At 40.8% G+C, this 13773-nt stretch overlaps 1 protein-coding gene across 1 annotated transcript in view; it reads right to left on the bottom strand.

The window, feature by feature from the left end:
• Positions 1-13773, bottom strand: part of LOC149463570 (multidrug and toxin extrusion protein 1-like) — a 121189-nt gene that overhangs the window by 25902 nt on the left and 81514 nt on the right. The window contains exons 10-15 of the mRNA XM_089675135.1: positions 9786-9883; positions 8343-8456; positions 7050-7117; positions 5027-5135; positions 1739-1814; positions 680-749 (exon numbers count right to left, since the gene is read on the bottom strand). Of these exons, the coding sequence (XP_089531261.1) occupies positions 680-749; positions 1739-1814; positions 5027-5135; positions 7050-7117; positions 8343-8456; positions 9786-9883 (535 nt within the window). The remainder of the gene's footprint in view (positions 1-679; positions 750-1738; positions 1815-5026; positions 5136-7049; positions 7118-8342; positions 8457-9785; positions 9884-13773) is intronic.

Here is a 13773-nt window from a genome sequence, read left to right as displayed (position 1 = left end):
AAGGCACCCCTGAAGAAACCTCAAGGCACCCTGGTTAAGAAAGGCTGATCTACTGTATGTGAATGACTCAATGTTAACTGCAATAAGGTGCAAAGCTAGAGGAGGCAGCATGTTCTATGTTTGAATGTTTTCCATCTCAGGGATTGTTAGAGCCATATACACCCTAAAAAAATGTTAAAACCTCACAGAAATCGTTGTTGTTCTTTAAAATATGCAGTGGGATTTTGTTAAAAGAATTACATGTACAACAATTGGATATTTGTTTTATATTTTAGCCAATCCCCCTCAGCATGTCTTATCTGAGTTGATGTAAACTGGGGATGTGCGGGGCCCAACTTCCATGATGCAATGAGAACATTTTCTGCTCTTCAGCTGTACGTTCATAGACATAATGCTGAGAGGGACACATATTGTATTTGCAGTTTTACAATTTCTTCTAGTACACACATTATGCTCACACATTGGGTAGTTGTAGATGGCTGTAACCTACACATATCAGAATATTTTAGATCTAAATAGCACTTCAGTGAGATTTTCTTTGAGTCACATGTTGGTTCCTTTTTTTTTCTCTCAAGTGATTTGAGAAATGGTAGTAGCCTTTTTGCAAACCACCATAGATTGGTTTTAGGGTTAAGGGTAGTTTTCCTTTAAGTAGGTGTCAGATATGTAAGATTCTTACCACGCATCCATCGAACAAGTGACACCCAGCATACACAGGCAGAACATAGCTGACCAGTTTCACAATTCCCCTAGAAGAGAAGAAAAGTGTAAAGTTTGATCAACTGATGACTGAGAGATAAGCTGATACAATTCCTAGGAGGCCTGACAATTGTTTTAGTCCTTGGTGCACTTTGTTCTGTTATGGATAATCCTGTGATTTCATTGAATAGTTTAAAATTTTTCTAAATTAGCAACAGAGGTGTACAAATGTAATAGAAAACATACTAATAACACTGGCAACACGTTGAATCATTAGCTACCACTGTGATGTTACAGTGCTAGGGTTCTAAGCTCAGTTCCTCCAGGGGTCTCCCTGCATGTAACACATTGACTTGATAGTCACCACCGTGACATTACTGTGCTGGGATTCTAAGTCCAGTTCCTCCAGGGGTTTCTCTGTATGTAGTTCTACTTTTTTTTTAAATACTGTATAATGTTTTGTTGCTTTTCATAAGTTTATATGTACTTCGCTGACAGGAGTTTAATAATAAAAATGCTTTGTTATTATATGTCCACTTTAATGGAAACTTTTCATGAGAGAAACATTGAACTTGCCATTGCTGTCCTCTCCTTCTGGAAGTGCTAACTGCTTGGTTGTCATGTTGGCCCTCTGTCTTCAATACTTTAAGTCCCTGACATACAGGTAAGGACGTCTTACTTTGACTTTCCTGATCTGTATACTTGTTCCAGATTGGTGAATGAGGAATCAGTAAACCCAGATACATGACAATCAGGCACCAAGGAATTCAGATGTCAGCTATGGTAGCCCTCAAGGACTCCAGGATAACTTTAAGGAGACAGAATTAGACCCTGTTCTTCAAGTTTAGCCATTCTGTTCTGCATTCTGTTCTAAATATATTGAGGACTTTACTGAAAACTGGTAGCAGGCCCAATACCATTGATAGTGCTTGTAGACCCAAGAGATAACAGTCTGTGAGCTACCCAGGGGTAACGAGTGTGAAGGATGTACACATGAAGGGGTAAATACTGGAAGAAGATGCACCATAATATTACTTACGGATCTGTAGTGTAAACATAGGCAATGACATCCTTTAGGGCAATGAGCAAAATGCAGCAAGTCAAAGCACAGCCCTCTGCAGGAGGACAAAAACAAAACACATTTTCTAATGAATGCTGATGCTTGGGGAAGGCTTAAAACTTCTAATATTTTATTGCTCTATATGTCTCTCTGTCTCAGTGACAACTGTTCACCCCTTAAGGTTATCTCCAGGGAAAAAGGAAAAAAACTACCCCCCCCATCCTTCACCGGCAGCCAAGGCTCTACTCTACTCCCCTATACTCTGGAAGTGGACTGTCTCTGTGTCCTTACATCCAGTGCAAAGCTATGGGATTTGAATTGGACTTAATGACATCAAATGACCTGTGACTGCCGAAGCATAGGGGAAGGAAGGCTGTGGAGATTGGTCTTACAGCTTGGAGGCAGCCTGCAGGTGCAGAGGATCAGAGTTATGGCACCTTAGACCTAAATGAGCATTTAACTCTTTGCAGTGCTGGGGTAGCCTCATCTTTCCTGTCCCTAGAGTTCAGCTTTAACTATTTCAGCCATCCCAGGTGAAGGAAGAATGGGGAATTTCTTTCCTCAATATAAACTATTTAAAATTAAAACAAAGAAATTTGGATTTAATGGGTGCTGGACAGAACATGACATAGGCAGAAATCCCTCCAACACAGGTAAAGAAGAGAAATCTCCTCAATTGGGACATCAACAGCATTTAAAGCTTCACAAAGTTAGACTCCATTTCCACTCTATCCAAAACTTACAGACAATTTACAAAGCCTTATCACAGCTGTACCACTAATTTAAAAAAAAAAAACACATTTATAAAGCATGGTGATATGTGCTTTGTAAATTTACATAGTGCTCAACCAGCTTTCAGAGTCTGAAGCAAGTAAAGCACTGTTAACATTAATGAAGTGTCTTCCCAGGCCAGTCATGCCCCAGTCTACCTAAATGGACTGCTTCTACCCTCTCTCAGACATACATGGTGCTGATGGAAAGGGACTTGCACCACCTGGCCTCTCTTCACGAAGTCTGTGTCCATTCCCCCAGTTTTTGGCTCACTTATTTTCAACTTAGTGATTTTTTTTTACCAGTTTTTGCACCACAGAGTCCCCCTACATAGAACCCTAATGCTTTTGAAAACACACAGGGGTAGATTTACTAAAACTGGAACACCCAGAGTCTGGTGCAGCTGTGCATGGTAGCCAATCAGCTTCTAACCTCAGCTTGCTCAATTGAGCTTTGACAATAAAACCTGAAATCTGATTGATTTTTATGTATACAGTTGTGTTCAAAATAATAGCAGTGTGTTGAAAAAAGTGAATAAAGCTCAAAATCCTTCTAATAGCTTTTATTTCCATACACACAAATGCATTGGGAACACTACACATTCTATTCCAAATCAAAATATGAAGAAAAATATATCAAATTTGTGTTGTTCCTCTAAAGAAATTGAAGAAAAGTGAATATTAGACTGTTCAAAAAAATAGCAGTGTTTGTATTCTTCTTTACAAACTCAAACATTCACTATATAAACTGAAAAATGTTTTAAGATTTTGCTTTCCTTTGAATCAGTTAATTAATATTTAGTTGAATAACCTCTGTTTCTGAGAACTGCTGTACATCTGTGTTGCATGGAGTCAACCAACTTCTGGCACCTGTGAACAGGTATTCCAGCCCAGGATGATTGGACTACATTCCACAATTCTTCTCTATTTCTTGGTTTTGCCTCAGAATCTGCAATTTTGATGTCACCCCACAAGTTTTCTATTGGATTAAGATCCGGGGATTGGGCTGGTCACTCCATAACGTCAATCTTGTTGGTCTGGAACCAAGATGTTGCACGTTTACTGGTGTGTTTGGGGTCGTTGTCTTGTTGGAACACCCATTTCAAGGGCATTTCCTCTTCAGCATAAGGCAGCATGACCTCTTCAAGTATTCTGATGTATTCAAACTGATCCATGATCCCTGGTATGCTATAAATAGGCCCAACACCGTAGTATGAGAAACGTCCCCATATCATGATGCTTGCGCCACCATGCTTCACTGTCTGCACAGTGTACTGTGGCTTGAATTCAGTGTTTGGGGGTCGTCTGACAAACTGTCTCCGGCCACTAGACCCAAAAAGAATAATCTTACTTTCATCAGTCCACAAAATGTTGCGCCATTTCTCTTTAGGCCAGTCAATGTGCTCTTTGGCAAATTGTAACCTCTTCAGCACATGTCTTTTTTTCAACAGTGGGACTTTGCGGGGGCTTCTTGCAGATAGCTTGGCTTCACATAGGCGTCTTCTAATTGTAACAGTACTCACAGGTAACATTAGACCTTCTTTGATCTTCCTGGAGCTGATTGTTGGCTGAGTCCTTGCCATTTTGGCTGTTCTATCCATTCGAATGGTAGTTTTTCACTTTCTTCCACATCTTTCAGATTTTGGTTGCCATTTTAAAGCATTTGCGATCATTTTAGCTGAGCAGCCAATCATTTTCTGCACTTCTTTATGTGTTTTCCCCTCTCCAATCAACTTTATAATCAAGGTACGCTGTTCTTTTGAACAATGTCTGGAACGACCCATTTTCCTCAGAATTTCAGAGAGAAATGCACTGTAACCAGCATGTACAACATTTGCTGCCTTCCTTCCTTAAATAAGGGCAATAATTGCCACCTGTTTTTCAAAGAATGAATGACCTCACTAATAGAACTCCACACTGCTATTATTTTGAACATGCCCCTTTCATTGAGTGATTCAATTACACAGAATCAGCAGCATGCATGTCATGACTGTTGGGTCTGTTGGATTTCTATTACTCTACTACACCTGCTAGTAAATTATTTGCCATGTAGAAATATTATTTCTACCAAAAACAGTGATTGATCAGGTTAGTGATGTCTGACTGCTATTATTTTGAACACAACTGTACCTGCACCAGATTTTGCATGCTCCAGTTTTAGTAAATAACCCCCACAGAGAGAGAACTGTCCCCCCGGGCAATAGGGGATCATGGGGCCCCTGTGTCCTTGCCCAAACTCAAAAAAGCCTATGAAAAAGGTACCATGGGCATCTCATGGGACCCCCTACTGACCCCGGGCCCTCGGGCAGTGCCCGAGTTTCCAAATGGTCAGTCCGCCCCTGCTATAATATAAAAAATCTATACTTAGAAACCTAAAGCAGACCTGAAAGCAAAAAGTACTGAAGGATTAATAGCATAATGATAATTCTAAAAATTTTTCTTAACAGGGTGCAGAAGCCCTCTGGACTATTTATTTTAAATTAGTACTTTTCCTTACCTGTCAATAACAATGCTACAACCATGGATTTCTTTGCCTGTGCTATGTCTCTGGCCCCCAAAGAGTGACCTATACGAACACTGACTGCGATGCTGTACCCCACCGGCACCTGCAGGGTGGAAACACCTATGGTTACATCCTTGCTAGGACAAATGAATAAGCTATTTTACAGTGGTTGGGGAACTACAAGTGTCAGCATAACCCACTGCATGACAGTTCATACACAAACTTGGAAAGGCAGTGCAAGGAGCAGGGAAGAAGTGAAGTGCAGCAACTGACCAAGAATCAGATTTCAGTTTACCATTTTGTATTGTAAATTATAAAGATATATTTGTTAGGGTAAATATAAACTAAGGTAAATAATTAAGCTATTAGTAGGGATATAAGAGGTGGAAAAACTTGCCAATAATTTATATAAATTATTATATATTATAAATACAGCGCCTTGAAAAAGTATTCATACCCCTTGAATTTTTCCACATTTTGTCATGTTACAACCAAAAACGTAAATTTATTTTATTGGGATTTTATGTGATAGACCAACACAAAGTGGCACATAATTGTGAAGTGGAAGGAAAATGATAAATGGTTTAAAAACTTTTTTATAAATAAATATCTGAAAAGTGTGGCGTGAATTTGGCATATGACGTGTAAACGCATCTAATTACACGTTAACGCTAGGTGCATTTAGTGCTTGACAGTTAATTCATTTCAATTGCCAGAATATAATTATTCTGGCCAATTAAATTAAGGAATGCCCAAGCGCTTGACGCACCTATACGCGCTTGCACACGTTTACAAGTGTCAATTGCTTTTCCTTCCAAAACCTTGCTGCCAGGATGAAAGGTTTCTAAGAGAGATAGTAAAACATCCAGTATGCATGAGTATGAGTACAAAGGAGGAATACAGAAAATGAAAGCGTCTACAATTTATTAAGGTATAAGAGAGTAATACAGGCCATACATGGGTTGAATTCTGAACAAATTTTCTTTAGAAAATCGGAAATTTTGTGCGTTTTGTAATCCGATGGTGCCACCATTGATTTTGAAATTCGACCAACCAAGTTTCACTTCGTGTTGCTACAGAAAAGAATTTTTATGGCCAAGAATTTTCTTTTTTTTCCAGGTCACAGCTCATGCTCATTTCTTTTTTCAGTTACATTTCTTGCCCGATTCTTCCATCACTGATTCAAAGTTCATTTGTTTTTCAAAAAACTTCCAACATGCCCGATCGCTCAAATTCAATGGTCACACAGAAATTGGCCTTTTCTGTGACCCACTAAAGCCCCGTACACACGATGAGAATATCGGACGAACGATCACCCGATTTTTTTTTTTTTCATCTGCTAGTCTCACATCGAAAGTGAAAAGGTTATTAAAGATATGAAAATTCACCTATGAAAGAAAATAATTTTGAAAGTTTTGAAAGTGATGTCATGTATTTTATTTGTATTGTATTTTTTGGATGACTACTGTACTGATTAAATGAAAATCGTATGCTCTGGTATCGTACGAGAAATATTTTGGCGCTTGTCTCTTCAGATATTGTCACACAAATTGTCGTGATCGGCTCTTGAAAGCTGTGTACTAACGATCCGATTATCAGACGATCGGTCCTCATACGAAAATTTTCGTATAATATTCTTCTAGTGTGTACGGGGCATAATAGTGTGGAATTCAAATGAAAATTCTTCGAAAAGATTTTTGAAAGAAAATTTGACCCGTGTATGGTCGGCTTAAGGGAGGATTGAGGACATGGAGGAAATCTATTAGGATAAAGGGGAAGATACAGAAGATGAAATATCTTAGATTCTGATAGGGTATATGGGAGCATAAAAAGGTGGAATAGCTTACATTATATTACTTATCAGTTAAATAGTAAACTACCTCAATTTAGTCCATAACTAAACTAGAAAAAAAATGGCTAAAGTTCTATTTAAAAATAAAGTACCCAACCACAAGAAAACAGAAATCTGCTCAATAAGGTCTTGGCAGATCTGTGACATCCCTTACTAGATTGTTACCATGAAGACGATATTAGCCATTTGGTAGATAATAGACTGGGCCCCGAGGTCCTCCACGCTGAGTATTCCTATAGGAGGCAAAGAACACCAGTATTATAGCAGTGTACACATGACACTATAGAACAGATATGGACAATGCCTGTTCGTCCAGCTACGATAGGACTACAAAACCTGGCATGCACTGCAGGTCACAGGTTGAAAAAAAAAATAAAATAAAGGGTTATTTTTTCTGAACCTGTAATTCTGAGGAAGTAGTCATGATAACATCACAACGAAAATAGAACAGTGCATTTAAAATACTAGACTACTGCCTAAATATGAACTCCAGCCCAAATCTTTATTTTAAATACAATTCTTGTTTCCACCTTTTTCATCCTTTGTTACTTCTCAGTGCTGCTGTTCTCCTGCAGGCTCTTTCGGGCCATTTCCTCTCTACCTGCATACATTACAGCAATGCCTATACAGTATTTCCCAGGGTAGGATTCCTGGTGGTGAAAACAGTGGGATATGTCCAGGGGCGGACTGACAACTCATGGGGCCCCCGGGCAATAGGGGATCATGGGGCCCCTGTGTCCTTGTCCAAACTCAAAAAAGCCTATGAAAAAGGTACCAGGGGCATCTCATGGGGCCCCCTACTGACCCCGGGCCCTCGGGCAGTGCCCGAGTTTCCAAATGGTCAGTCCGCCCCTGGATATGTCTGTGTAATGTGTGTTGTAATGTCAAACTTTTGGTAACCATTGCAAGCCTATATGACAGGGTGACAACGTAGGAGAACAATTTGGGAACAGGGACAGAGAGCTGTACCCCTGTAAGAGAAAGTGCCTTAGCATTGAAGATGACAACTGATTGGTTTCACTTTTTCCCTGTTTCTCTCAGCTTCTATAATGAGTGTTCCAGCAATGTGTGTAGCTGAAATCTACAGCTGAAATCAGATTACAATATACAGTTGGGATCTCGAAAAGTAAGACTTTGCTAGACGCGCACAACAGTATTGTTGCTTTCAGTCATGATTGGTGTCAAGCAAGAAAACATCATGTGATTTAATGAAAATGTCTTTTCAATTGGCACTGAGATTTTTATTTACTTCCACATCTTTTTGGATTACCTGTCCGCTGAAAACTTGTAAACTGATTGGAAGTTGAATGTGGTTGAAAGCCACCAAACTGCCTAATATATGCCTACTTTACATGGGAATTTGAGATCAGTTTTGTGTTTTATTATTATTTCTCCATAGAAGTCATTGTGGTTACATGGCAAACAAGGCATGATTGGATCCCTGGTACTGTAACTGACCTGACAGTATGATCCCAATTTCAAAGGTCCACCACTCAATGCACAGCATGAGCATGCTAGGAATGGCAAGTTGGGTGAAGGAGCCCCAGTCGTCAAAGCAGGCCGTAGACCATCCTGGGGAAAATTAATAGAACATAAAAGTTATTGAACAACTGGTAATATGCAACCCCCCACTCTTCTTACCTAATACTTTTAAACCCGAGTATAATGATTCCTAAATGAATGCAAACCTTTCAAGTCCTAAAATGCTGTAAACATAAACCAGTCCCGTTTGATATCTATGTTTGGATTTTGGATTTTTAGTTATCTAAATTACATGTTTTGATTTTGGAGTAATATCTAGTTTTCTAACTTGCTAACTAAAAATAAAGTGAAAGTATATATCAGAAGGGAAGGCATAGTAAGTCACTGGGCACAATGGCTAGCAAATTTGCAGTTTCCCTAGCAGACTTCAAGCTAGGTCAGCACTCTTCCTTTCTCAGCAGGAAGTTGGAACCAACCAGGGCAGAGAAGGAAATTCTGACAAAAGACAGTTAAGTAGAAACCAAATAACACTAGTACATTTTTGGGGTGTGATAGGTTAATTATACAAACACTTGGAGAACATGCAAAATGAAAATGACTTAAAGCAGAGCTCCACCAAAAAGGGGAAGTTACACTTTAAGCCATTAAGGATTGGCACCTTTGGGGAGCGGGTACCTGAATTTGACATTACTTCTGGTGTGGTCGCCTAAGGCAATCAGAAGCGAAAGCTGTCCTCCCTCCCTCCCTGTAGTCTTATGGGATATGTGACAGGTCCCTGAAGCCTACAGGGCCATTCACAAAATGCAGCTCTTCTTGCGCATGCACAGTGGGCACCCGGCTGTGAAGCCGCAAGCTGTTACAGCCGGATGCCCACACTGAAGATGCCAGAGCTGGGGAGAGAAGACAGCTGGTGAAACTAGCCATGGTAAGGACACCCCTGGATCAAGGGACAGGTAAGTGTTTGTATTTTAAAAGTCAGCAGCTACAGTGCTTCAGTGCCGGGTGCCCACTGCACATGCGCGAGTAGCGCTATGCTTTGTGAATGGCCCCGTAGTCTTCTGGGACCTGTCACGTGTTCCAGAAGACTACGGGGAGGGAGGGGTGGAGGACAACTTCCGCTTCTGATTGCAGCGGATACCTGTCAAATTCTGGTACCCGCTGCCCCCCGCTGCTCAAAGGTGCCAATCCTTAAAAAGGGCTTAAAGCAGGACTTCCCCTTTTGGCTGGAACTCCACAGCTTTCAAAGTGATGTAAGCATATGATAAGAAGCTTTCTAGTTGCCACACAGATGGTTTGAAGCATGGAATTACTAGATATTAAAGCAGATAATTCCTTTCTTTTCATTTTTGTTGAAATGCCCAAATAATAAATGAGTTTGATGTCCCAGGTGACATGTGATCAAGGTCTTGCGGTTGGTACCTCCCCAGGTGTCCACGTAAAGTTTCCTCCACACTATGTAACCGAAGAGGAGAATGGCCTGGACATACTGAGAGATGGTATTAGCCCATGCTGAGCCCCTGAGGACAGAAACAAAGAGATGTTCACTGCTCCATAGATGTATATTACAGGTTTGCCATCATTAATGACTAGAAACTCTAGTTTACATCATTGCTTTCCTAAATATCTTTTTTCTACCAATATACAGTATATCTCCTAAGATCCATATAGTAGATAGAACATTTTACACCTACTATTGAAAGCTTTAAAGTGTTACTAAACCCACAACAGTAAAATCAGTCTGTATATGCTGTAAAGCATGTTTGTTATACTCACTGTGGAACCTAAGGGGTTAATCCTCTACGTTGTGTAAAAAGGCTGATTGATCCTATCTTCTGATCCTCCCCTTCTTCCACAGTCCCCAATCCATCTGCTCATAGAACAGAGCCTTGGGGGCAAGCTGCACATGCTCAATTTGGTGTGTATTGCTAGAGAGGCTTTTTTCCTGGGGGAGTGCATGTGATCAGCACCGGGCCAATCAGCACTGTCCAGACAGAGGACCAGGGGTTATGCAGCCTCATAGGACAGTCAGGGGAGAATGAAAACTCCTCCTACAAACTTTGCTAGTGCTCTGCTAGAAGTCACAAGACTGCTCTAACTGCTGATGAGAAAATGTATTTAGCAGTTTATATTTACTAAAATAATTGTATTTCCATGTTGTGTGTACTGTGGGAGACCAGATAGAGTGAATGCAGGGTCCTGGGTTTAGTAACACTTTACACTCCTGGGCCAAAGTTAATTCCACCATGACCATCACCAATTATGTCTAGATTAAACAGTTTACCTGATAAAACCACTCACTTAATCTTCCAAATTATTGGCATGCTTACACATTACTGTTATATATAATATAATGTTAGGCAGTATGTGGATCTGGTTATTTTGACACCAGGAACTTTGCACTTTTGCTGTGGGATTGCTTGCTATCGGTAGTAAAACTTCTAGCACAGGACAATGTGAGTATGCAAAAATAAGCATTACTGTTAGTGCCTGGTTCAGGGGTCAGGATAGTGTTAGACTCAATTTACTGGTTAGGTGGAATATTAGGGTAAGTGGGGGGTGAAAAGATTGCATTAGATGTTAACTATTAAGGTTAAAAGAATTGAACCCTGGAAGATGTGCCAAATAAAAGGCAAGCAGAAGGCAAAGAACTAGCCCTGAATATTGCCTGTGGTCCCCCTGCAACTCATCTTTTTCCACTACTGAACTATCTTGCCTTGTTTTGCACTGTGTCTCTGTGTAAAGGTGGCCATCGTGGTAGAGGCAGGGCTTTGCTTCCTCATGTTCATGCCTCCAGCAAGGAGAACAGTGAGCAGTACAGTAGTGACATCACCAAATTGCACTCCACATCTCTTAGCAGTCAGTGGTAACAGTGTCTTAAATCTCACACTGCAGATATACTGCTATGAGTTTGTAGGCACCCTTGTGTAAAGTGGTTCTAAAAGCTTGATTTTTTTTCTTCTTTAAAATAATAAACATGTCTATATTTATCTGTTCTGTGCAATAGTTTTGCACAGAGCAGCCCTAATCCTCCTCTTCTCGGGTCCCCTGCTGCCGTTTCTGGCCCCTCCCCCTTGCTGAGTGCCCCCAGAGCAAGCAGCTCACTCCCAAGTCACCTCTGGGTATCTATGGCACACACTGAGTGTGTCTCAGCCCCCCCCCCCTCCTCACTGATTGTGATTGACAGAAGCAGGAGCTAATGGGTCCCGCTGCTGTGTCTGAGCCAATGAGAAGAGAGAGACCTGGGATAGCAGCTTCTCTCGCGCACATCGCTGGATTGAGATGGTGCTCAGGTAAGTACTGGGGGGGCTGTGGGGTGAGCAGCACACTGAAGGGTATTTACCTTTTATGCATAGAGTGCATGAAGGTTAAAAAACAGCCTTTAGAATGACTTTAAGTGAAAAGGTACATTTTTCAAGGCATTGGTTAGCCACAAAAACACAGATGGAGTCCATGGATGAGGTGAAACGGGGAGATTTTATTCCAGATAGCAAATACAGCAGATAAGTGCCTTGATGTTTTGCAGTACTGCACTTAGTCAGAAAGCATAAGCCTTATGACTAACTGCAGTAGCTTGAAATGCATAAAGGAACTTACAGTATATTACCAAAAAGTATTGGGACGCCTGCCTTTACACACACATGAACTTTACTGGCATCCCAGTCTTAGTCCGTAGGGTTCAATATTGAGTTGGCCCACCCTTTGCAGCTATAACAGCTTTAACTCTTCTGGAAAGGCTGTCCACAAGGTTTAGGAGTGTGTCTATGGGGATGTTTGACCATTCTTCCAGAAACTCATTTGTGAGGTCAGGCACTGATGTCAGACAAGAAGGCCTGGCTTGCAGTCTCTGCTCTGATTCATCCCAAAGGTGTTCTATCGAGTTGAGGTCAGGACTCTGTGCAGGCCAGTCAAGTTCCTCCACCCCAAACTTGCTCATCCATGTCTTTATGGACCTTGCTTTGTGCACTGGTGTGCAGTCATGTTGGAACAGGAAGGGGCCATCCCCAAACTGTTCCCACAAAGTTGGGCGCATGAAATTGTCTAAAATACCTTGGTATGCTGACGCCTAAAGAGTTCCCTTCACTGGAACTAAGGGGCCAAGCCCAACCCCTGAAAAACAACTCCACACCATAATCCCGCCTCCACCAAACTTTACACTTGGCACAATGCAGTACCGTTCTCCTAGCAACCACCAAACCCAGATACTTCCATCGGATTGCCAGACAGAGAAGCATGATTTGTCACTCCAGAGAACACGTCTCCATTGCTCTAGAGTCCAGTAAGGCTTGGATGCAGCTGCTCGGCCATGGAAACCCATTCTATGTATCCCACTACGCACTGTTGTGCTAATATGAAGGCCACACAAAGTTTGGCGGTCTTTAGCTACTGACTTTGCAGACAGTTGGCAACTTCTGCACACTGTGTGCTTCAGCATGCGCTGAACCCGCTCTGCCATTTTACGTGGCCTACCACTTCGTGGCTGAGTTACTGTTTTTGTTGACCTTGGAATATTTAGTAGCAAGGAAATGTCACGGATGGACTTATTGCACAGGTGGCAACCTATCACAGGACCACGCTTGAATTCACTGAGCTCCTGAGAGCGACCCGTTATTTCACAAATGTTTGTAGAAGCAGTCTGCATGCCTAGGAGCTTGATTTTATACACCTGTGGCCATGGAGGTGATTGGAACACCTAAATCCAATGATTTGGAGGGGTGTCCCAATACTTTTGGCAATACAGTGTATCTACTGTATTTTGCATGTTCTCCCTGTGCCTGTGTGGGTTTCTTCTGGGTACTCTGGTTTCCTCCCACACTCCAAAGACATGCTGGTAGGTTAATTGGTTCCTGTCGAAATTGACCCTAGTATGTGTATGTATGAATGTGAATTAGGGACTTTAGATTGTAAGCTTTTTTTTTTTTTTTAGCCTAAATTGACCCCAATATGTGTATGTATTAATGTGAATTAGGGACTTTAGATTGTAAGCTCCTTGAGAGCAGCAGCAAATTTGAATGTACCATTAGGTAGAAAAGGATTGAAAGCTGGGAGATGCCTTAGCGTATAGGACACTATCCACCTAAAGCATATTCGTTTTCTACCACCACCAAAACACCATGAAGAATAAATGTATAAAATATATATCTTGCTATGATAACCTAACATAAAATAATCAAATATAGGTCATCACAAGTAGCTAATAGGATACCTTACAAATAATTTGGACAGTAATAAAATATAGTGTAATATAAAACTATATAAAAACAATATAATGAAGTATAACATACTGTATAATATAATGCAATGCTTATAATTCAATACAATTTAATTAGTTGTGTATAATACAATAAATATCTATATTGTATGTAGAATATCATATAAGTGGGTTTGTGCACATATAGATCTTTCAGTG

This window comes from Staurois parvus, unplaced genomic scaffold (assembly GCF_062004578.1).
Source record: "Staurois parvus isolate SC_StPar_1 unplaced genomic scaffold, SC_StPar_1.0 ptg000154l, whole genome shotgun sequence".
Taxonomy (NCBI): Eukaryota; Metazoa; Chordata; class Amphibia; order Anura; family Ranidae; genus Staurois; species Staurois parvus.
Note: the sequence above shows the minus strand (reverse complement) of the source record. Positions and strands in the feature narration are given on the sequence as shown.